Source organism: Typopeltis vanoorti, chromosome 2, assembly GCF_054136105.1.
Source record: "Typopeltis vanoorti isolate ZY-2024b chromosome 2, IOZ_Tvanoo_1.0, whole genome shotgun sequence".
NCBI classification, from domain to species: Eukaryota; Metazoa; Arthropoda; class Arachnida; order Uropygi; family Thelyphonidae; genus Typopeltis; species Typopeltis vanoorti.
This window is the reverse complement of record NC_143550.1, coordinates 3,192,606-3,219,024: the sequence shown is the minus strand read 5'-3', so window position 1 is coordinate 3,219,024 and position 26,419 is coordinate 3,192,606. Positions and strand designations below refer to the sequence as shown.

General features: G+C 38.6%; 1 protein-coding gene across 1 annotated transcript in view; it reads right to left on the bottom strand.

Annotated features, from left to right (window-relative positions):
• Positions 1-26,419, bottom strand: part of LOC150108788 (uncharacterized) — an 82,929-nt gene that overhangs the window by 5,830 nt on the left and 50,680 nt on the right. Inside the window, exon 2 of the mRNA XM_090414248.1 lies at positions 6,638-6,810. Coding sequence (XP_090270374.1) covers positions 6,638-6,810 — 173 coding nt within the window. The remainder of the gene's footprint in view (positions 1-6,637; positions 6,811-26,419) is intronic.

The window sequence follows — 26,419 nt, the reverse complement described above, 5'->3', positions numbered from 1 at the left end:
TAAGCTCCCCCCCCCCCAATGGAGATTAATTCATTTACAATAACCTCCTCAATATCCTCATTCACCTCCTTAGCGGGGCAAGCCTTCTTGATCTCGACTTCGCTGATCTTTTTAACTTTACCTTTCTTGTGCGTTTCTGGAGCCATTTTAAACTATATTTAAATTACAATATCTTAACAAATATATGTTATAAAACATTAAATACACTAAAATCCGAAAATCTAACTAATGTATTATAAATCTAAGGGAAAAACATAATATCTAAGGGAAAAACACAACAAAACAGATAAAAATCAGCAATTTTACAAGAGCGGTAAATTCACCGACCACTCACAACGTAGCCTCGAATCCAGTCCGCATAATAAAGGGTATAAGCAACAGCCTTTGTATATATAAAGCTGATACCTACTTTGTGTAACACGCAAGTGAAACAACATCAACTTATATTTTTAATTATTTGTGCTGTTAAAATAGCGAGAAAATAATTTGCGCCCTTGGTTTGAAAGAAATATAAAACTGAAAGAATATTTTGACTAAAATTTGGTTTCTGGAAAGATATGTTCCATGAAACTCTTGGTGATTACATATTCTGCTTCTGCTATTTATGTATGAAATACTTCTGAAGGAATGCATGTTTGGAGTATCTTGTTGTCCCTGGTAGATTGCTTTTCTAACAGGGTACCAATGAATCGGGCAATTTGTAGAATAACTCCATGGGATACAAATACAGATTTCTTCGCTAGAGTTCTAATAAATTATAAGATGGCCGGAAAAGAAAGAAAGAAAGAAAGAAAGAAAGAAAGAAAGAGAGAGAGAGAACCAGTCCATTCTTCAAAAATGAAAACTACCAAACTACTTTGAACTATAAAAGCTAAACTAAAGAACAAAATCTTATCTCAGCTATATTTTACCACAAAACCCTGGACTCGAAAAGTGTTTCTCGCGAATAACAATTAACTCTTTTGTTTTCTTTTAGTGCCTTGCTAAAGTTTTTCTTAAACATTGTGTTCGTCCAATTTACGGTGATCGTGTTTTTTTCTTATTTTTTTTACATGAGAATATCAGTACTTTGCAATTTGGTAAATACGTTAATATCAAGATCCATTAAAGCAAAAAGGGTTATTCCTGAGCACCCATAATAATAAAAATTTGTTAGGTACGCTTCGCTAAATCCACCTTCTTTAAGCTTCATTCTTTGCGTTCGGCAATATTTCAATTCTTACGGGTAGATTTTACTCAGTGTGGTATCTGAAATGCTTTTAACAATTCGTCGAGCCATTATTCTTTATAGTCTGCGTATTTTCAGGGCTAGAACGGGACAACATGTCGAAAATAACTTCAATAACTCCACCTTGACTTTGCAAAAGAAATGGTTCTTATTTCGTATTCGATTGTGGTCACAGCCAGTTCGCTTTCACTGCAAAAAGATTTTGCAAAAAAAAAAAAAAAAAAAAAAAATCGAAGAGATATTAATAATTCTGCCCAAGCTGGCTACAAATATTTACATTTTTGTTAGGATCTCTATCAAGCTGTCAAATTACTTTCGATCGGACCACTTGTTGTGGGAAAAATAAGCCGAAAACCAAGTTTCACAAGCTGAATCGTCGAACCCACAGAGTATTACAGAAAAACGTTCTAAAACACAGAACAATAATTACTAAATTCTCGATGACACCTGCGTAAGTTAAAATCCATCTTAGGTAAATTTTCGGTGAATTGTTTTTAGGAGGTGAATTGTCATTCTTTAAACTGCCGTTCGATGAACGCTCTCTATTGCGATTAACTGCTTTTTCATGGAGCCAGGGACGCAGACCTGCGAAGATGCATTTCAAGAACAAAAACAGAAAATCCCACGGAAGATTTTGGTTTCTTTCCACTATGAATTGAGATTTTTGGCAGAAAATATCCAATTCTCTTGCCGTATAAAAAGACTCAAGACTAATAGGGTACACTGACATCTCGCTTCAATTTTCCCTATTATTATTATTATTGTGTTGTTATCGGGTGGACTCATAAGTCCATCGAGGATAACAACGGCAGGAACTCCAAACATTACTTGAATTCACATCCCACTAGAGCAGACACGAACGATTGCATTTAATTCCGATTTCTTGTATTTATTGCCATGATAAATGCCTTTTATGGTTCCTATTACTAAGAATTCTATAATAACCTCTCTCCTGAAGAAGGAAGGAAACCCCGGATGGAATTTAGAAAGTCAATATCATCAAGGAAAGCATTTTACGTGACTGCCTCTGAGATCGAGAATATGTTCATAACTCACGGCTTCCTTCCGAAATTAAGTTGTGCATTGCGCAGAAATGCTTGTCGTTCAAGCGAAAGGCAAGATAGCGTAAGTTTTTCCCGAGAATCGTGTGACAGCCGCTGCATTAAAAGCACTGAGTTGGGATCCAGGAGGGCCTTTCGTTTACTCAAAGCACGTCCGCCTAATTTCTTACTCTCTCCGTGTGTCAGATAGAGCCAATCTGGAACAGTGTGTCTTTCTAGACAGCCCATCAAGTGTTAATGTTCACATCAGTCTTGGCATATCCTAGCCCAGACAACTGGGTCCGCCGCTGGTGATGTAACTCCGCATGTGCAGCGCATACTGATGGCGAGATGTTAACGGGTCAGATAGAGGCATTAGGCCAGCCACGCGGATAAATAACCCTCTCGATTAGGAAATCGTGGACATCTGGTGTCATTCTTATGTACGATGGTACCAGTTTGCACTGCGATCCCGTGTCCAGAGATTTGTGACAACGTTCAGATTGGCGTTATTCCCTCCATTTGGGTGAATGATCTCCTCGAGCAAGCTTCGCCTATTTAGGTTCATCCAACATAAATTATCCCCCGCGTAGTTAAACGTGTTGTGAAAAACTGAAAAATCTGCTGACATTAGCTTTTTAGGGCTCGGAAAAGTCAGGGGATAACACACCGACTTGTTTCTGTCGGGGGAAGGCAATTCTGAGTTTAGGAAGAGCACACAGAAAGACCTCTTTCCTTCAGATCAAATTAAAGCTTCAAAAAAATAAAAAGAAACTCTTCCTTATCAGACAGCTGCTCTATTCTGATACAAACACGGTGTGCTGATAAGGGAAACAGAACTATTTGCCATTTAGATTAGACGGCAAAGATGGAACGGGCTGCTTACGAAAGAAATGAAAGAGAATTTTACTAATTGGAAAGTTATTCAGCTAATGATAAGAATCGAAAACCTGTGTGTGTGTGTGTGTGTGTGTGTATTTTGGATTCACACTCTAAATGTGAATCCTCATTAAAACAGCTGGAAACCATTCAGGATTACTAAAGGTAATTCGCCTTCTTCCGTTGTAATTCTGAAACGACATTGCACAGTACAAGCGACATTATCCTCCTCTGGTTTTTCGTAGAAATATTTGGTCATCGGAGGGAATGAAATCATGAGAAGAATCAATGAAAATCGAAAATTCGTTGCCATAGTAACCTTTTTAACGGCTACTTTTTTTCTGCTTCGTGTGGTTTACGAGTCCTGTACAAGCCTAACTAGATATAAATTAAATGAGGTTTAAACTGAAATTTGAGTCAGCAAGAAGCTGCCCGAAGTGATATTGTATAAGCTAATCCTTATATAATATCAGAAGTGATGTGCATTATTCAGTCTCTGGCCAACTTTTTATTTTCAATAGGCGACACCCATTCAGGCCTTCCATTTCTTCGTTAACTGCATTTTCCAAATATCAACGATTTTGGTTTATAATTTGCAAATGCATCGAAGGATTTTATGAGCACTGCCAACTGCATTTCTCCGGTTCTTTCGGCATGACATGGAGATGCAACTTGAGTTGTTTTAGGCAAATGAATCACGGCATAGGCGCCATTTGCATAGAGATGTAATAAACTTCCCTCGGCCAATCTGAGTTCATAATGAAAGTTCAGAAAATGACTTCACCTTTCACTCGTTCCAGATGATCATTCTGCGCAATGCGAATATGCTTTTGCCTCCCGTGTGTTACAAACAAGAAATTCCAACCCCACAGCGTTTCTGAGTAACCGCATTGAAACACCGGCGAGTGAGATGCCCTTTCATGCTTACGAATACGCGCGCACGAATACGGGCTCGTTCGTTTCTTCGACGGGGGCACAGCCATTCCTGTCGAGGAGGTTAAGCAGGGTGTGCTTTAAGCCTCGTTTACAAGCCCGGAATCGTGTCTTGCTTTCCCAAGTTTTTAAAGCTGCTCCTCGAGGCTCAGACGCCACGCTACAACGAGCTGGTAGCGGTGTCAGGGCGAGGGAAATGCTCGACCACCACCTATCATGCGAATCGGCTTACATTTGGCAGCGTTACTGACCTCGCGTTCAGTCTTGATTCACGCGCCTTGTTTTAGATTCGTGAAAATATTCTTAGCTCGAATCGCCGCCTCCTTGCACTCAAACGCAGAATCTATCGTCGCAATTCTGTATGACTGAAACCATTTGCATTGAGCACTATCGCATACAAGCCACATTAGCAGCCTGTGCTTGTCGAAATTACCCCCCCCCACACACACACACACAGGTCTCAAAGAATGTGCAAGCATTACAGAAATGTCAAGCTCGTGTGTGATGTGGTATCGGTTAATTTGATTCGCGAGTTCATTTCTGTTGACAAGGAATTGTATTATCGCCTAAATAAATTTACATCAACGAAATTATGCAAAGCACGCATCCCGCATTAAACTGAATCCGGTTTACTTTAGGTTATGCGTATCTTAAACGTTACAAGTACTACAGTAATGCTTGAACCTTGTTTTAGCATTATCTCTCTCTCTCTCTCTCTCTCTCTCTCTCTCACCAAGTCTTTTCTTGCATGTTTTTCCACTTTGATAAATAATAAAAGAATGGTAGAAAGATCTTTTACGACCAGCATGAACATTTCATGGAAGAGGAGAAGTGAGAGATGACTTGCTTTTCAAATAATACTTCTCCATCAGGAAATACTTCAGTGAGATTAATTTACTGAATTACTTCAGTTGAGGAAATTGTCAGATTCGATGGTCCTTGGAACAACGCGTGTTAATTGATTGACCGACAACACTCCTATCTCCGGGATCGCTTCGGTGGCGGATATTTTAAATTCTTCACAATGGTGGCAGTCACTTTCCAAAGCACTTCTGAATGTTGAAAAACTATGTGGACACGACATATTCCGTGTGGATACATATTCTACGTGGACACGAAAATTGCTGGAAGCGGCCAACCAACCGCCGAAAACTAAAACGTAATTTAATCGGGTTCGGTGACGATGTCCTCCAACATCCGAATTTGCAAGAAATTCTCATTTGAGCATTTCCCACGAGATATTGAAAGCGGAATGTATATCGGCGATATATTCAGAGGACGCGAACACCTTTCAGTTCATTGCGCGGCAGTTGGCGTAAAGTGTAACATCCTTGCGTAGTAGTCGAGATAAAAGTTACAATGAGGAGAAACAGAATTTGCTGGATATGAATTACCGCAAAGTGTGAAAAGCAAGCATTCTATAGAATGCGTGACGTTTTTAGGCAAAGTATGAAATGTCTGTTTTTTTTTTTAATATTATACATACTTTCCCTAGGCATTGTATAGAATACCTAGGCATTATATAGAATGGCAAATACTATTTCGGCAAAGTATGAAAAACGCTTTTATTGAAAAGATGCATGTGAAAATGTAAGAAGTACAAAATATAAAATACAGGATTTTTCTTCAAAAAGAGAAAAAGATCAGTGCTCAACTAATTGTTGCTACAAACTGCCTTTGACATAAAAAAGCACTTCTAATTTCGGCACTTAGTCTTGCAAGTACACCTCACGAACCCTTGGCCGCTATCCGTGGACTGAGAGGAAGCAGCTGATCGGAGAGCGATTTCCTGGTCAGAAACATCTCCAACTCTCATTAAGTCCTTGGAACATAAATTGAATTGTGATCTGGCATAGACTTGGTTAAAAATTCCTTCAGCAGTTCCAAGTCGGTAAAAACCATCGTCTGTCACACTCATAACAACCGACAGCAGATTGCGCAAGTAACCCCACCTCTTGCCGATGACCATGCGCGCGTTCCTATCTGGGATAGGAACTCGCGCATGGTCCCCAAAGTTGCAGGAGAAAATTTTTTGCGGGAATCCATTTTCATTTTTTGGCCAGTATTTCCACATACAATTTAACCTACCCTAACCTAACATATAACCTAATCTAAAGTCACGTGACCCCCCTTGCGACATTAAACGTCACTGGCGGGAGTGTTTTATACTTTGGCGATTTGCCTTTTGGCATTCTATAGAATGCCTAGGAAATGTGTGAAAATCTAAGCGTTTCATACTTTGACGTTCGACTTTCGGCATTCTATAGAATGCCTAATTTCACACTTTGCCGGTAACATATACAACAAAAATGCTTCATTCCACGAACGAGGATTCTTCTTCTGGAAAGCATTTTCATTTACTGTAGAAGATTCCGAAAGGGGGCTTTCCTCTGTGGACTTAGCGATGCACCAAAAACATAGCCAAGTCCACAGAGGAAATCCCCGTCCAGACTCTTCTACGATAAACCAAACTGCTTTTCAAGAGAAGAATCCTCGTTCTTGGAATGACAGAACGAACTCCGGAGGCATTTTTATTCCCCCCCAATAGAACACTCACCTGGGTCTCCGTGAGGCTGAGGCTCTGAGCCAGCTGCTTCCTTTCTGCTCCCACCACGTAATGATTTTTCTCGAAGGCGTGTTCCAGCTTCAGCAGTTGAGAAGGCGAGAATGCCGTGCGAATCCGCTTCGGTTTCCGGAAGGGATGCAACAGAAATGTCGAGGCATCGGGAACTGAAAAATAATTTTAAACATCACTTAAGCAACGACAGCGATTCAGTTCGAACTGACTTACTGAGTTTACTATTGAATAAAGTTTAATGTGCATTTGAAAAAGGAGAAGATGTTTTTTATTCGGGTACCAAATAAAAAACGTGTTTGCTCGTGCCTCTAAATGCGTTTCACAACAATAATGGTAGCTTTAAGAAGGAGCTGTCCTCTTCCCATGATATACAGGAATCTATTAGACGATTCCAGCAATACAAAATGCGTAGGAGTGGCCCACATCTCTATTAAAGGCAAAAAATCTCCCTTCCTTTCCTCCATGGAAAAAATAAATAAATAAACGGCATCCACAACACATTTAGGTCAGCTGACTAAAATTCTCCACTTTGATCAACATCAAACCCATTTCAACCCGGGTGCGTTGCAGCAACTTTTCAGAATCAGTTGATTCATGAAAGTGATTCATTGTGCTTTGTTGTTGTGGTTTAGTGGTACTCCAATATGATGTCTACCGCTACAAATACCTGCTTACGAAACAAATCTGAAATCATAATAATATACCCGATCTTGTCCACAGAGGTTTGCCAATCAAAAATAAAGAAATAATCCAAGAATGGAACTTCTGCAACAGGAATTTTTGCTCGAACAGTTAATTAGAAGTGGTAAATCCGTCCGGTCTGAGAATGTCGTGTTGTTCTCACATCGTTAATCTTTCCTCTCTCACCACTCCACTTCTCGCTGCTCTCTTCCACACAGACTGATGCTCAGTCTCTTGTCCGTTGATCTTGAACAGGGTGAACAACAGCCAGTCAGAACTGGCACTTCTCTAAATACATATTAAGAAATTTGTGTGTGGAAAACTTTGTACAGCCGCATACATTCGAAGTTTGATTGCAAACTCGCACTTTACCAAACGATTACAGAACAACGATTTTGTTATTGTAAGCGGCTTTTCTTTCTTCCTGTTTTTTTCTTAAGTTTAGCACAGGGCAATTTTCATTGGATGCTGACTTTACAAAGTCTTATATCAGTTTTATTACATAACGTTTGCGTGTATTTTGTAAGAGCAACTAGTGTCACAGGGATTGATTAAAACGGGTTTCTCATAACAATACATTGCAGTATACAAAACATTTAGTTAAGAATAGACGACTTTTAAATGCATCACAGCATTGAGCAGTGCAATTGAAATATTTATTGCATACGATTCGTCAAGTGCAGTATATTTTATGGACTGTACCTCATCATTGTGGTTATGGGTGTGTGTGTGTGTGTGTGTGTGTGTGTGTGTGTGTGTGTGTGTGTGTGTGTGTGTGTGTGTGTGTGTGTGTGTGTGTGTGTGTGTGTGTGTGTCAGGTCACCGTTTCTTTTTTTCCGAGCATTGCGTAATCCAGTGTTTCTCAACCGTGTTACCCAGAAGTACCAAGATTTCTCAAGACTTAAGGACTCCGAATAGTGGAATAACAAATAAGAAAGAAAATTATAAAACATCATGACGAATTCCAAATGTGCCTCGAAATATCGGGGAAATGTTAGTCTGAAAATTTGTAATATTGGAATAATCTCCCTGGGGTTCCCAGAAGTGGATCTCGAGTAGGCAGTGCGGTTTATTTGCGGGAGGAGTTTCACAACTGGTGTTTAGTAACTATTGAAGACGGGAAAAAAGTTGACGTCTATGAAAAAAGAAAAAGAATCAAAATATCCAAGAAATTTTGGATATTTTGATTTGACCACGATCAAATCAGGAGGATAAATGGATGGTATTATTGGGGGAAAAACTCATCTGTACCATGGTGGTTGCTTGGAATCTACACGGCCCAAGGAGAAGAATTTCCTCCATCCCAATGTGTATTGTTTACGGGGAGAAACATTAACACATATGTATTTAGTCTTAACCAAGTTAAATCCACACTTCATTACTAATGACGGACAAAACAGTTGATTATTTTCAAGTGTCTTTTCAATTTTTTTCAAGATTATTTTCAAGGGACAAAACATGTGTACTTTCTCAATCCAATAATACAAAAAAGTTTCTAAGAAAAAAAGCAACTATGAGTGAAAAGACGCAAGAAGCAAGCTGTTTTTAGCTGAGAGCCTTTAAGCCTGCCTATAAAATAAGTGAGAAGAATAATAGGCAAAAAGGTCGAAAGTTCCTATTTCTAGACGTATCACCGGTAGAAGCGTCGATGACATGTCAGTCACATAACATTGGCGCTGTCTTGTTCGAAATACTAAAAAATACTGACTTTGCTCTCCAAGTCGAAGAGTCAGCAAACGTAAGAAGAAAAGCTCAGCTGCTGGAATTCGCTGTCAATCATCATCATGATTTACTAATATCAATTTCCCTGAAGGAGTAGGCTGTCAGAAACTACCAGAGGTCAGGTCATCTGGTCTCGTCCTCTTATGAACATGTTGTGATTGTTTCAATGAGTTATAATTTGCACTGATGGAAGGTGCAATTTCGGTAATGGACTCAATAAAAGGCTTTGTTGTTGCACTCTTCGGAAGATTTTAAAAAAATAAAACTAATGTCATAATGACTCCTTCATCAAGTTCTTGAAAGAGAAACTTTCGTGGGGACTCTAATCAGTTTTAAGTCACTTACGTTTGCAAAACTGTGTTAGTATGCCAAATGACCACGAGACTCTCCAGCACACTGAGATTAGATGGCTTTCCGGAGGGAAGTTTTAGCAAAGGTATTTGAGCTGCGACAGACATTACTGCTTTTCTTCAAGGTGATAAAGCCCATTTTTCTATTTTTATTAAGATTCGATTTCACTAATGGAACTAAATTTCTTACCTTGATCCCCAGCGTGCAGGGCCAAAAGAAAAAAAAAAGAAAAAGTTCAAACATCAGGAATAAATTTGAGATAAAAAAAAAATGAATTTCGGATAATGAGGAATACCACGGTTTCTCTCCTGAAAGATATCGCAGCCTACCAGACTTCAGAGGAACTATCCCCCCCTTCTCCATGCTTGCGAGGAAGTAGTCTTGTTGGAGCTTCCGTCTCGAGTGACATTCCTTTCTCGCTTTTTGAAACTTTTTAGTTTTTCAACTTTGATATCCATGACCCTATTCTGCACATCCCTTATTCTCGCTTAGCTGTCTGCAGAACGAAGGAGCTTTCATTTCGTTTCGGCCTAGTTTGCGTTTCTTTTGGTTCTCTCTTCGAGGCCACGTTGGAACTTCAGCAATTTTCTGGTGTTCATGGGTGTACCTTTTGCACTATTAAACAAGATTTGCACCCAGGATTACTTTTTTGTCTGTTTCACTTCATAAAAATACAAACCGCGTATTGTTTTAGATGGAAAAAAGTATTCCACGTTAACCCCAAAAATGTATTATCGAAAATGCTTGACTAAACTGAAACGTCCTCGACTGGAGGAAATTCGTAAAAAGCCATTGAGATGAAACATTGCGGATTATCTTCTAGCACAGAGATCATATTTAGAGGGTTCTTACCGATAATTATTCTCGACCACAATTTAGCAAAATTCAAATTCATCTCCCAACTTGCAATCTTTTTTATTTTATTTCATTTATTTTTTTTTTTTTTCAGCTGTAAACGTTTTCACCGGCTGAGCTTCCTCAAGATGTTTTATTATATATTTTGTACTTCGTCTTCCCATTTATGTTTCTTGTAATGGTTCGAAATTGCAAAACGATTACTTTCAAAGTGCGAAAGATGTGTAACCCGAGAGCAACAGACCATCCAGGTTACGAGTAAGCCGTTACATAAACACGCACCCAACTCTTTAGAGAGAGAGCTTCAACAACATTCTAACTCAATGCATTTCAGTCACACAATGTAATTAATAATGCACACATCGAGAGGACTTTACAGTCTGCCAATTATCATACTGTCCCGAAAACATTTCAGCATCCTTATTCACGCGCGTTCTCTGATTAGGTTTCAGTTCTTGGCGTTGAATTGGTTTCTTTCCTTATAAGGGCGAGTTATTAATGAAGATATGATGGCCACAATGTTTACGCGATATTTCTTTTCATGTGTTCCTGATCATATATTTTAACCACGCTACCGGCCAAGACGTCAATAGATGTCAAGGTTATCCGTGGATACGAAGTGCATATTAAAATTATAATACCATTGATATTACATTGAAATGTATGATGGATACGAAGCGTATGAGGATGCGTGTTTGATCCATAATGGCCGGTAAGGTGGTTAATATATTAATATTTTAGTGATCGTAACAGAACAGAATATTACTTTAAGACAAATGCAATAATTAAAAAGGACACACTCACAACAGAACCCATAGAGATCCAAAAAGGAGTAATGCAAGGATGCCCATTATCCCCATGCCTATTCAACATATATCTAGAAGCAGTTGTAAAGAAGCTTGGAATCAATGTCAATGGTTTAAACATAAATAATATCAAATATGCAGATGATCTCGTTCTTCTTGCAAGAACCCCAAATGAACTACAAAAGTTGATCAATAAGCTAAACGAAACCTGTAAAACATATGACATGACAATAAATATACAAAAGACAAAAGTGATGAAAATAGGGAAGAACAGAACTACCATCTCAGCAATCCTAAACGGAGAACAAACAGAACAAGTAGACAACTTCATATACCTTGGATCAAAACTAACAGAAACAATAGATGAACTCAAAACAATCAAACACAGGATAGCAATAGGATGGACCACCGTGGGAAAATTACAGAAAATCTGGAAAACAAACAAGATATCTAAGCAAGCCAAAATCAAATTATATGAAGCAATAATTATACCAACAATCATCTATGGAGCAAAAGAGTGGATAGTTAAAAAAAGAGAGGAGAAAAAACTGCTGGCATTTGAAATGAAATGCTTAAGAAAAATAAATAGAACAAGTTGGATAGAAAAGAAAACAAACATCACAGTCAGACAAGAACTATTGTATAAAAAGACAATAATAGAAAAAATTAGAAAACAACAATTGAGATGGTTTGGACACACTGTACGCATGGACGCAGACAGACTTCCTAACGTCCTAATCAATACTTTTCCAACTGAAAAAAGAAGACCCGGAGGACCAAGAATTACCTGGCTGAAATTAATAAGGAACATCTCGGGATGCAGAACATATAAGGAACTTTTTCGAAGAGCAAGGAATAGAGAAGACTGGAAGATCCTGCTCAAGAGAAGACTCAACCCGTCTTAGACGGAAGAGAAGAAGAAGAAGAAGAAGAACAGAAGAGAATGAGCATCCATCTTAGATTCTGTGTTCATCGCTGTTCACAGGAGACACGTAAGCGACTAATTTCAGGAGTAAAATCTCTAACAAGGTTCATCTGGTACACATTATGAACATTTCCATTGCTAATTAGAATGTTTGTTACTTGATTTAAAGATATTATCGAAGAACAGAATGCATACACGAGAACAGTGGATTTAAAAACCAAAAAACTATTTAAAATCTATTCAATATTTAAAAATTTTACTGGACTTAAAATCTATTTAAGCATCTTTTTAACACGAACACCAATTTGACCCTTTCGCTTTAAGTTATTGTCAACATTTAATCCTAAATAGCTTTCGCTACCTCATTTACATCTTCAGTTCAATTTCCATGCAGATTGAGTTAGCATTAATTCAAATCGTTGACGCTCGGTTAATGTTCTGCTTGCAATCATTTACAAAAGGATAATATTCGCGTGAAAAAAAAAATTTATGAGTAAATGCACTCTACATTTTTTAAAAAAGAAAAAATCAAGTTTTGTTTTTTCAGTGTTAAGAAGGAATTCGATTTACTTTATTACAATATTTTAATCCTCATTTTGCACGGCTTGCATTTCTTCGATGTAATCCGCGCTGATGTCTACGACGGGACAATTTCACTTGATGTCGATGGCCGCAGCATTTCTAAAAAAAAAAGAAAAAAAAAAGGTCCAAGTAGAGAACTGTGAGGAACATTAAGATTAACTTGAGGAAATCGCTGCAGCTTCTACTGTATTTGCCTTCGCGGCTTGTTCTCTTGCAGCTTTTAAAAACAGTCAGAAGTATTAATTGCATACGCTTTCATCTTTTATTAAAATTTCGTGCGATTCTCTGTCAAAAGTTGTAGGTAAAAAAAAAAGTACGAATTAAAAAAGTCAGTTGATGCCATTTTTAAACGACCTTTATTTACAGGATTCTCAGTGGTGTGCACCCAAAGTCATTAAATTTATCTCCACCGTTTATTCGTCATTTAAATCTGCACGATTAGGTGTTATTGACAATCGTTAAGTCTCGAAATCTTTCTCACCCAATTATAATATTGCCCGATTTCCAATGTTTTTAATTTTACCTTCGAATTTTAAAAACTCAGTTTATGATTCGTTTACTGCAATGCACAATTCACAGAAAACTTCGAAGTTATTTGAAGTTGGCTACGCAGTACTTGCACATTGCAGGAATATTTGCTGCGTTTCGCACTTCTATTTACTGATTTATTTCTTATGTGTATATCGTCACATAAGAAATAAACATCCAAGCACCAGCCACAGTCAGGGTAGGAGGTGTGACTGGAGATTGGTTTGCTATTGGTCAAGGCACAAGACAAGGGGACCCAGTATCACCAACCATCTTAATCACACATCTGGGAAGGACATTAGATGAGATCAGAGAAGAAAGTGGAGGCATTTCAATAAATGGTATGACAATATACTACCTCTACTTTGCAGATGACATCGTCCTGATTGAAGAAGATGCAGAAAAGCTGGAATAGACGTTGCAAATACCATACACAGAAAGAAAAGATATGGACTAAATATCAATTTACTAAAAAACTAAAACAATGACATTCGGACAGCAGGAGTTACTGAACAAATTTACCATTGAAGGATTTCAACTGGAAAATGTGGAACACTTCACATATTTGGATGCCACATGATGCATGACTCGGACCCAAAAAAGAGGTAAAAATTAGAATAGCCAGAGCAACAGCTATCTTAAAAGTTCGACAAAATATGGATGAGCCGAGCTATAAAGATGCACACTAAACTGCGCATTGTGGAAACCTGTATCTTCAGCAGCATGCTCTAAGGATGCGAGGCCTGGGTACTCCTGAGAGAATCTGAAAGGAGGATATTGGTATTCGAGAGGAAGTGCTACAGAAAGATCTTGAGAATAAGGTGGATCCAGAAAGTGAACAATGAGGAACTCTATAGACGAATACAACCAAAAGAAAATCTGATCCAGAATATAATCAAAAGGAAACTACGTCTATTTGGCCATATATGTAGAATGAACGATGACAGAAAATTAAAAATGTTGCTCTTTGGAATGATTGAAGGAAAAGAACAAAGGAGGAAAACCAAACAGAGAATGGGGAGATGACATCATCAGATGGTGCGGAAACTCTATACACAAACTGAGTCATCTTGCACAAAGTAGAATGCAGCGGAAGAATCTTATCAAGATGGCAGCAGACACTTACGGGCGTTGAACCCATGGTTGTTGTTATTTATCGTCAATTTGATTATATTTGTAGAAGTTTGCGCTTCCTGTACGAGCTTGAACACGCATTTGTTCGTCCGTATTTGACATTTAGTGACAAATGTCAATGAAATTTGCTCGCTGACACACAAGTTCTTTCAGCCAATCTCGGTTCGGTTACGGAGGAGTTTAGTTTGAGTCGATTGTTTTTCTCTTCTCTCTAGTTCGTTTTGCTACACAGCACCCCTCGGTTATAAAACAGGACCTGCCGAGACCCCAATGCCTACCGCGGTATAAAGAGATCCCAAGCGAAATCTCTAATATATGAGAAGGCTTTACAGTTCGTAACTCTGTTTTTACATCTAGCACGCAAGATTCAAGATTATTCAAGACCATATTATATTGTTGTCGATACGTAACATAAATAAAATGTGACAGAATTAATTAAAAATAGATTAGCATGCAGCACAGTATTTTTGTCTCCCGAATATCGAAGGGCAACAATAACATTAAAATATGAATGTCGAATATATAAAGTAAGCTGAGAATGTTGTCTCGGATTAAGAAACGGTAGTTTTCTTACATTATTGTCGATAATTTCTGCCTTGAATTTCAGGGAGATTTACGTCGTCAGCATTTCATAATATCATGCGCAACCGCCCAGAAGAACACTCAGTTAATAGCAGTTAACACACACATAAAAAATGGTTGGCCGCAGTTAATCTGTAATCATTAGCAGCCCCACTCGTCCCTTCTTACTTTGCCAGTCTTTTCTAAATCGCCCTCGCCCATCGTATTGCATTCCTCTAAGAATTCCTCTTCTGCCAACTGGGACTCGCTGATGCAAATAACTTTTGATTAATTTGCATTTATTAAAGCTAAGAATTCCTCGCCTTCATTCCTGATGCTTCTGGAATTAGCGAACGTACACGATAGTCAGCCACCTGCCTGAGACAACTCTTGCAATCTGACCCATTCAAGAATCATCAAATCTCTTCAGAATAATATCAATACCAGATTAACGCCTTACACTGATAAAAAGTTGACGACTCTTTTCTCTACTTTTAAGAATGAAATCAGAAATATCTACTACAACTTCGGGTTTCGATGGAATCACTTGTCAGTCTTGTCAAAGATTGCCCACATAATGATACACATAAAGGGGCAATTACTACGCATTTTCAACCTATCGCTGATGGTGATGACGAGCACGAATCCATCCGATTTCAACAGAGAGTAATTCTCTAGTGTATACACACTAAAACAAACAATGATTTGACTTAAATTTCAGACCCCATCCCCTTATTTCATCTTTGAGTATTCGAGAAATTATTGAAAGGAAAGTAGGTGAATGAAATTTTTAGAAATCTTCATGTTTCCGATGAAACATAAAGAAGCTATTCGAAAGCGCTGGCATTTCGAGGTGTTGTCCTTAATTACTTGAAGAGATTTTTGAATGCACGCCACAAACTGTAAAAATAAACGAAGCAGTGACAGTTTTCCGCCTGTGACGTCCGTGATCTGAAGCTAAAAGGTATAATGTCTACCAAACACTGTCCACCACCCTGATGGACAGGAGAGAGAAATGGAAACTGCGATTTTTAGTTTGCGAAAAAATTCAATATGCAAAACCTTTTTTTTTTTTTTTTCATTGAAATATTTTTGCGTAATTAAAACTGCAGAGCAAAATCCAAATGACTGCAGACAGCAAAAGAGAAAAAACACCATTACGAATTTCGGGTTACAATTTGATTGTAGTTTAAGTTGTACATCAGCGATATGCCTAATACTTATGGAACTCTTAAGTTATGAAGGAATTTCTCTCTCTCTCTCTCTCTCTCTCTTCACATCGCAAACTCAAATTTATATGTGAAGAATAACGTAATCCCGATCCTGATTACAAACAGGGTTATGGCAAGATACAATAAATGTACCATATTAACCTACTTAGATATTTATGTACAGTACAGACTGGAAGTGCTGCTTTTCTTATGAAAGCGGAAATGGATATCGCGAATGATATAAAAGGAGATGTTTTCTGTAGTAGACAACGTTATTCCCCAAATTGCATAACGAAATAATATCCAAGCACTATTTTATAGCATCAAATAATCTAACCTACAGAAAGAAGAAAAAAAAAGTTTCTAGATTTGTATCCGAATTCTGTATAACCCTCTAAATTAAGAAACTACTTAACCAGAGAACCACCCTGCTGTAGAGAACTCGTTTTTTTTCCCTTTCCCAAGAAAGAGTACTTCCTATAAACTATGATTTTTTACTTGAGAGCTTCAATAGCCCCTGTGAGTAGCGATAGTGATCGCGTCCACGAGAAAGGGTTAAGCTACCCTTTTTTCAACATCAAATATTTGTAAGGAGGTTTCTGCTATCTAAATATTAGAACAACGTTCCAGATCAGTCTTTCTTAAACTGTGTTTCGTGCCACCCCAAGGTTCCGCAAATTGCAGTTGATGTAAAAAAAAAAATAAATAAATAAACTCTAGTGTATGGGAGAAATAGAAATATAGAAATAGTGTACTAATTTTTCCGTATATGCTTTCTTAACTGAAATGTTTTGCACGTTCTTTGTCATAATTCCTCTCCAATATTTTTTTTCTGAAAATTTTCATGAGGAGGGATATTCTGCGAAGAAGAAATATTTTTATGCGGGGCTCCGCACTCTCAAAAAAAGGTTAAGAAATCCTGTCCTGGATTGACCGGATTGGTGTTCATATAGGGTTAGAAGTTGCGCATGTGAAAGCAGTGTCATGAGCATAAAAGGAATACCAGAGTTGGGCGGCGGCTAATGAATGTGATGGGCTTATTCCTCTTGTGGTAAAGGGAAATGTCAATCGCACAAAAGACAATCTGGTCTTGCTGGTTGCTCTGGAAAATGCCAAAAGTGAGGTAAGGTGGAGTAAATTTTGTTTTTTTTTAGGAAAAAAAAAAAAAAACTTACTCCACCTTCTGATACCGTTGAAGTTGACTACGTTTCTTTGAATCCAATGAGGAACATCATGGAATTCAATATTTTCCAGGCATCCGTTGAGGATCGTGAATGTTTTTTGTGAACTGCAAGGTTTGTCGAACGAACCGGAGAAATGGGGGCGTAGAAATCACCGGGAAAACTGATGGTGTTACGCTTCAGTTTCATTAAAGAATCCATTAATTAATTAACTTCAGTTAATGGAAGTAAATTAATGAATCTGTTAATTGATGAGGAGAGAGAGAGAGAGAGAGAGAGAAGGTCATTAATGTATAGAATGAGCCAAGGAAACCCATTTATCTCATATGAAAGCAGGGAGGAAACTGACCCAACAGATTACCGAAAGCAGTTTTCTCTCCATCTTTAAGCCATTTGGAATCGAGGCAAATATTAGTCGAAATACTCATCATCAGTGCTTCAAGAAAATCAATCTTTTCAAATTGCCTTCATCGGATAAATCAGTTGTGTTCGTTGGACAAATACGAACTTACACGGAAAGCTTCTACCAAATAAGGCAGCAGATGCCCTATGAGAATACAGCGAAAAATGAGATTGCAAAGCGATGTGGGAAACATAAAGTCACGGGAAGGACTTCAGCAGGAATACAGAAGATAAATATGAGGAAGGTGGTAAATTTAATGTTCTGGAGGCTACTGAAAAAGTTTAGAAAATGAGGAAAGAATAAAAGATGATAAAGATATTCCAGATGTTTGGAGTAATTACTTTGAAAAATTGCTAAATAAAACAGGAAGTGAGAGAACATTAGTAGAAGACAGTCAAGAGGAATGTGATCGGATTCATCGCAACGTTGAGGTAGAATTAAGAGAAATTTGACACGTTCAGAAATGTGCGAACAAAACTAATCTAAGGTGATCTGGTCCCTTAAACAGAATGGAGGGAAAGATTAACAAACCAAATTCTTGACTTCAAGTTAGCAGGGAAAATACGCAAAGGAAGCCCGAGAGGTAGGTGAAATAATGCAAGTGCTTCTTATAAGTTGCCTCTGATCTCACTCATTGCTGAAGAAGGCTTCTTCTCTCATGAGGTGAGGATTGGGTCTATTTTCCCCATGATAACCCAAACCATCTCGGGAGGTGCACATCTTGTATGTATCCATACAGAATCCATGCATCCATTCATAGATTTGTATGCACGGATGTGTATGAATGAATGAAGGACATCACAAACATCCATTCCTAAAGCAGGATCAGAATCCACAGACTTTTGGATGGAGAGCGGATACGCTAACCACTTGGCCGAGAAAGAAGTGCTTTAGAAGACCGAATATAAGATCTGACAATTCTCGACATGTGATCAATAACAGTCACATTTGGAGGAACATCGTCAACAAGAAGTAATAATGCAACTGTAAAATGTTCACGCTCGAACTGTGTGTGGGTGGGTGGGTTTGAATCTCAGTTGTGGGTGTGATATTTGCGAATGCCTTTAAGGGAGATGAATTTCATCGCCATTCTTTATTTGTCAGATTTTTGGAGAGTTTTCAGATTTTCTAACCCTTACTTTCACCACAGCACTGTTGTGCTCATCATTGTCCGTCTTCTTTCGTGACTGGGATTCACATAAAAATAGTATCCCGAGCATTCCGTAAGGATTGTTGACTACTCCGGTTGTGCTGTGGTCGATACTCAGCAGCAGAAATAATGCATTGTGTCAATCAGCTGAGTATTGGCTGATTTTCTTGTCAGAAGGATGCCATTCTGAGAGGAAAGCTCTCTTCCACATTTGTGTGCGACTCACCTTCATTTGAAATGCCGTTACGTAAAGGATCTTCGCTTACCACAATCTCTATCTTCTCTACCGTACAGTTCATCATCGATAAGCAGCTGGTTGCACAACCGAAGATGAATTCACTCACTCCGCGTTGGTCCAGATAAAAAGTGACGTTTCTGATCCCAAGTAATATTTAATTGCATGCTCCGATGTGTTTCGGGGCTGATTGTGCGAATTGTGAACCTGAGTTTCTCGCTGGAGAAAAAAAATCGACTAACCAGGCTGAAAAAGAACTTCATCTTCGATCGGCCTGGTTGGATGAGTGGTTATCGTACCCTCTCTCCAATCAACATGTCGCGGGTTCGAAATCCAACATTGGTATGGATGCTTGTGATTGTCTTTAAGCGAGAGATGAATGTCATCTGCTGATGTGAGACCACCGCTCCGCTTACTGGAGACCTGAAGTGGCTTTAAAAAGTTCCATGTTTGGTGTGTAGGGCAGGATTTCTGAACTATGCACAAAATAAATTTAAAAAATAAAAATATAGAAAAATAGAAATAAATCCTTAGTCCACCTTTGGTGGATGGGAGCAACACACACACACACACAAAAAAAAAAAATTGCAGTTCGTAGAAGGTAAAAAGCTGTCTTCGTGAACGCGTGCAGTCTCACTTGACATCTTAAATCGAAAAATTGAAAGGCTTGAATTATAAAGCGAGATAGCTTAATAGCTTCCATTTTCACTCTAATGTGTATTTTAGCGTCAAATGAAAAAAAAAAAAAAAACGAAGCCAATCTTGAGAAGGAAGATTTTTCGCCCACGCAACGCATCCCCCTGCGGAGGGCAAAATTCTCGAGAAAAGAATCGCGAAAAAGTAAACACCGAAGCCGTGGTGCATTCGTCTGATCGAGACACTCGTGACTGTCATTTATTTATCAAGTAATAAAGCTTCGTAGAGGCCGTTTCGTAGTGGGTTAAGAAGACTCTTCTGGGTTACTGAACTCGGTGTCAAATATAGCGTTTCAAGTGTTTCGAAAGCGGACAGACAGACAGGCCTTAGCCAGATGAACGCATTCACTCAGAATGGGAGGGGGCTTTCCTACTTCATCATTTTCACTGATAATTATTTCGCTTTAGAAAAGTCATCCTGTTCTTTCTATTTAGCTTAAAAAGATAATCTGGTTTTCTTAAGTGCCTTCATCATCATCCTTCCAGAGATTTGAGGAACCTCCCAGAAGTCTGTTTTCGGTCTCGTGCGAATGCGAAACAGACGTTTTCCTCCCGTCGAAATTTCGGCTTCATTCTACAACCGAAGTATTTTTTTCGGTTGCCCGATGAATTTTTTTTTCCTCGATAAGAAAAATTATTTCATCCATTTGAGTCAACGTGTTGAGATCAGAAGGATTAATTAATCACGTCAGCTCAATTAACCACTTAAGACTCCTGATTACCATTTTAGAGCGACCACGTTGTGAATTTAGATCGAGCACAAAGAAAGGAGAATCATTTCTGATAAGGTGGCGCGCGCACGCACGCACACACACACACACACACACACACACACACACACACACACACACACACACACACACACACACACACACATTGTAGACCACTGTAGCCATCTTTGCACGAACAGTTTAGGATATCCTTTCCTTGGCGTTCGTCTTTGTGCTGCTTTTCTTCAGCCTTTAGGGTGTAAATTTCTGACAACAAAGGACTGCATTAAATCTACAGCTTCAGGTACCTCCCAGGGACGCAGATAACAGTGTAAAAGATCTCGTGACGTCTGCGGTTTACATTATCCTCAATTAGTTACTAAATCTGTTTTGGAGCTCTTTTCCACGCTGTTTAGTAAAAGGTCAACTTGTTCGATGTTTACTTCTCTTAACACAGCACTCGACGTTTATGCATCGCCATAATACTTACGTAATTCGGATTTTATCGAAACTCAGGCTTCTAAAAAAATTAATAATAAAGAATTTAATAAAGTTTAAGGTGAGCTGAGTCGTATTTAAGCATAAATGTAGATGCCAACCAACATCTCCGATTATTTGCTTGTCGAAACAGGAGCGCTACCACGAATCAGCTAAGATCTGACCTCGCTTCGGCTACAGGAAAGTTGGTATCTGCTTCGACGTGCGTAGAATAACAATACCAGAACAATAGCGATAATAAAAACCACATCGTATACGAAGTTTTTGTATTAGTTCGATTTTAATAACATTAACCACAGCATGAAGTGGATAATAATACATTGAGTTTTTTAATCTCACTGTAAACCAATATGACTGTCAAAATCGAAAAAAAAAAATCTACCTTTGTATAAGCAGGTCTTCAACACAGTTACATTTTCAACTAATATTCACGATTTTGACACCTGAACAACTCGAGTTTGTTCTGAGCAAGGTTCATTAACAGCGGATAACGTGGTAGGATGCTAAATATGCAAAGACTAATAGTATACGATTAATTGTGCGAGTGAATAATTCAAATAATGCTAGTCCACCGATTCGAGGAAAGGTGTGTGTGTGGGGGGGGGAGAGTTCAGAACGCAGAATATATCTATTTCATATTACAAGAAAGTGGAATAGAAGAAATTCAAGGAAGATCTCACATTTCCCCTCTGAAAATTAGATTCTTTCATTTGTCTTGTTTCAGCAATGTGGCACATACCTGTTATCTCTCTCTCTCTGCGGATGCTCGATCGACAAGATGCGTCTGCTTGTGAAGAATAAAAAGGCGTCAATCTTGAAAATGTGCTAATGAGCATATAGGCGAAACATTCTAAATAAATGTCATTTCCACGTGCGAGTCATCACCCGACTTACTGGAGGCCTGAAGTGCCTTGAATAAGGTTTCGTTGGGTTTCCGAGAGCAGCGCTACCAGTTAATACTTCGAAATGCTTAACGCGATGCGCAGCAGCAATGCGGGTTACAGCGACAACCTTTCGTGGATGGAATTCGGATAAAGATGAATGTAATAATGTCAACAAAAAAAACTTCAGCTGATAGAAAGAATTACTGAATGTGGAGAGTATAAAAGAGCATCGCCATTTGTATTGAATCCTCTCTTTCTGTCGACAGTCTAACCATCCCACTAACCAGCTTAGTCTCTGCTGTTTCTTCCACTTTGCAGACAAAACTAGTCCAGAATATGGCGCTGCAACGGGGAACATCTTTCTTTCTCTAACCTTAAAAAAATCCCATTTTGTAACTTCTTCATTCACTGTGCTCTATTGCAGCCATTTTTAAATTATTTTAATCAACGACAAAAATATTCCCATTCACTATCTCTCTCTCCCTCTCTCTCTCTCTCTCTCTCTGCATGTAAACCATTTTGGTTTTCATCTAATCAGCAATAAAAAATTTCACATGCATGAAGCATGTCTTCAAGGCATGCTTCACGTCACCTCTTACTATATCAAGAACCGCTTGTAGCATTTCTCCTCTGATCATTTGCCGAAGGAGTTCAGAAACATCCACAGTAGTCTTTATGCTATCCTTTCATATGACTGTGTTCCAGAATTGACACCCACCCTGTATCGCTCGCCTATACAGCTTGACATACTCGCCTTGTACCTTTCCAATAGCTTGGATGCAAACATTTTCCAGCTTCTATCAAAAAAAAAATATATACATATATATACATATATATATACAGGGTGTTCGGGATAAATTTGACATATTTATAATTAATTATATTTTTCCGTAAGTTACATGTATTAACACACACTTCTCTTCATTTAAAAGTTTGGACCCTTCTTCATTCGTATACAAGATGTCAGAAAGGATGGATAGCTGGAACCCACCTGAATCATGGAAGAGAATAACTTGTATCATGATGATTCGTGCCCGCCATCAAAATAAGGATATTACGACTGCTGCCCAATGCTCCCTGAATACAGTAAAAACAATTAGGCATGAACTAGAGACTTGCAATGGTGACTACGAGGATGTAGCAAGAAGAAAGATCCCTAGCAGACGATCTGATTGCGTTCGTACAGCAGAATTCCTCGCAAATCTGCAGGAACAGGTGTTGAAGAACCCTGGCATTGGAATTCGGGCTTTGTTCGTGGAGTTGCTAACTGTAGTCAAGCCCTGGATAACAAGGGTAGCCAATGGTAGGCCGTATGTATGGCAGCAGGATTCGGCCCCTTGCCACACCTCTGGGAAAAGTCAAAAATGGTTGTCTGAAAATTTCTACGACTTCACCAGTCCAAATGTTTGGCCTCCAAACTCCCCAGACCTTAACCCCATGGATTATTTTGTATGGGGCGCAGTTGAAAAAGACACCAATCGCACTTCCAGTAATACAAAAGCCCAGTTAATGGATAAAATTAAAACAGTTTTTGCGGCCCTTCCCAGGGAGACTGTAGCATCAGCTTGTTCGAGGTTCCGAAGCAGAATTGAAGCTGTGATCGATGCTAATGGTGGTTATTTTGAGTAAATCTTGTTGATAGTATTGTAATTAACTCTGCCTGTAATGTTTTTTTGTCAATTCATTAAATTTAATAGATACAAAGAAGATTTTCTTTTTCCTTACGAAACTGTCAAATTTATCCCGAACACCCTGTAAAAGTCAGCTATCAAAATATTGTCCAATTACCCTGATCTCAATACTCTCGAAAGCGACAAAGAAGGTCATCAACAGCCAACTGCTGCACACTTAGAGACCCATCAGTTAGTGATCTCCAATATGGATTCGCTATTCTCGCTCCGTAGTAGACCTTCTAGCTAACTTTCCCCATCTTTGGATGCAGGCTAAGGAAATATTTGGAAAACCCATCTGGTCACTCATGATATCTCAAAAGCATCTGATCAAGTTTGGCATCGATGCTCTCTCACCGCGCTACCATCTTATAGTTTTCCTTCTACTCTCTCCGTTCACTGTATGCCATGGTGGATGGCTTCTTATCAGATTTCTAGATCTCTTTATCACTGCTGGAGTACCTCAGAGTTCTGTATTCATCCCTGCTTTTCCTTCTGCACCTCAGCGACTTCTTTCTAGCCTCAAACTATTCGTAGATTTTCTGATGCCACTTCACCCCATTCTTCTTCTTCTTCTTCATTCGAATAGTCTTGTAGTACTCAAATGAGTGAAGCCCCGAGAGATCTTCCATAGCTAATATCTAAATTACTCTCCTGACCACTCTCAAGTGGCGTGAAGATAATCTAGTAAACTGCAAAGCTATCAAAACACAGTTCTGTCCTATTCTCCAGAAGGGAGATCTTCCTCACTCCCTCTTACTTTTGATAATCTTTCATTTTATAGTAAAGGTCTGTTTTTTTTTTCTCTCTTCTTAAACTTGCCATAAATATATTACATTCTCTCAGCCTCCTCTAACTCCAAAATATTGGTGCTTATTTTTATTAAAACTTCTCCTCTGCTCAATTCTTAATATTTTTAAAATCCCAGAAATTCTTGAACGTTTACGGATTATCAAAAGGAAGATAGCAATCCGCTTAACAGGTGACCCTGATCCTCCCTTCTCAGAGACTCCCTCGATCACTTTCTCACAGATGCTCTTTTCTGCATATGGCCCTTTATAGGCACTCTGGTGGGCGTTGCTCCCGAACTGGCCACTCCCATTTCTCTGCTTTTCTCTAATTTCATAAGCAGCCACTCGACTCAGCTCACTGCACCAATCTTGCATATTCTTGCATTCCATCTCCCTGTTTTGGAAACAGATTTTCTTTCGCCATTTTCTCAATGAATGCAACCTAGCTTTTCAAAAAATATGTTAACAGTTCAGTTTATTTCATTTTCTTGAACCATTTTCTCAACAGCGCACGTTGTGTTTTAAGTTTTGTCACCTCTCGTGTGCGAGTTTATATAGATTATATCCTAAGGTACTTGTCGTTGCCGTTACTTTAACAGAAAAGAAGAAGCAAGTGCTCATTTTCCTATGGAAGGGGGATTATTAATGCATCATTCTACTTCTATAAAAATTCCTTTCAGTTTCTCCTCACTGGTGCAAGTAACATAATTATTACTTGATCCATAAGAAGAAATGCAAACGCTGCAAATTTATGACTAACCACTAAAACATAACAATACGCACTGACATCGAGTCACACTGAATACTCAATCCTTCTGGGTTACTAAAGGGTTGTTGATGCGAAATATAGTCTCTCGGTCAGGTCAATCCGAATCTTCTCATCCTGTTTGTGCAAATATGGCGTTTTCCACAAACAGAACTCCGGCGTATCAGGGGCTCTGCAGTACTGCCTCCGCAAATGCATACCTTCCCTGTTTAGAGGAAATGATGAATTTAGAGGAAACTAGACCTCTGTTTTTAGTCGCTGGTGTATTGGAAACATGAAGTGGCTTGCTACCACATTCTTAATTCAAAAATAGTGTATTGGAGGCAAGATGGATAGGAGATAACTGAAGCAAACCAAAAATCGAATTACGGAGTGATCATTTTGCATGCGTGTACTGTTTAGGCGGTCATGTTGCGATGTTGGATGTGACATTGACTGATGGGGGGATAGAGATTGAAGAATTGGAGGTGCTTACGATATTGCAGAACCTCAATGCGAACACAGCCATGGGATTAGATGGAACATCGGCTCGTGAACTCTGCGAAATATGCAAGCGAATTATCAGCTCTCCTCTCACTAAGCAATACTGGGACTGTGTCACTGGGGTGGAGAGAAAAAAATTGTTTCTATGTATAAAGAGATGCCGAGGGATAACAGCTGTAATAAATTAGGCATGAAGATCAGCAATAAAAAGACCAAAGCATTCAAGAATGTGTGGGCAGAACAATCTCAGGTGTTATGGCTACTTCAACAGAATGGGAGAGGAAAGGTTTAAAAAACAGGTGTTCGATTCCAAAATGGCAGGAAAATGATTCAGAGGAAGACCGACGTCTAAGTGGATTGATTCTGTCAGAAGTGCCTTAGAAGACCGAAATGTTAGATACAACAAGATTGGAGTGCTTACAAGTAATAGACTATTTGAAGGAAAATTGTTGGTAGGAAAATAGTGATGATATAAACTTGATCGTGTAGTATTGTTATGAAGCCTGAATACTCCTTGAGAGAACATATAAAGAAACTGATGATATATCATTCGTCGAGAAGCTGCTGCCATCCACAAGAACGTGGAGATGAAGAAATGATCGTTAATTATTTAGTTAACTTAATAAAGAACTTATATGAATGCAGACAAACGCATTTTAAGAACATATCATCCATTTTACCAAAAGTATATACATAATGGATTCAGTTCACAGAGTACAGCAGATGATTCGCACTGTGGGCACATTGTCCAATTCATCAGCATAATTGAGTCCTCCTCGTGGGATATTTATGTGGATTAATCCATTCAAAGAAGTGTATTCGGATTCTTGCATCTTACTACATGCATTGTACAAATTTATACGCACCTTCTGAAAGATAAGCTTTATGTGGCAAATATGTACACATCACGTGTCCTTTTTAGAATGGGCTTAATTTTTA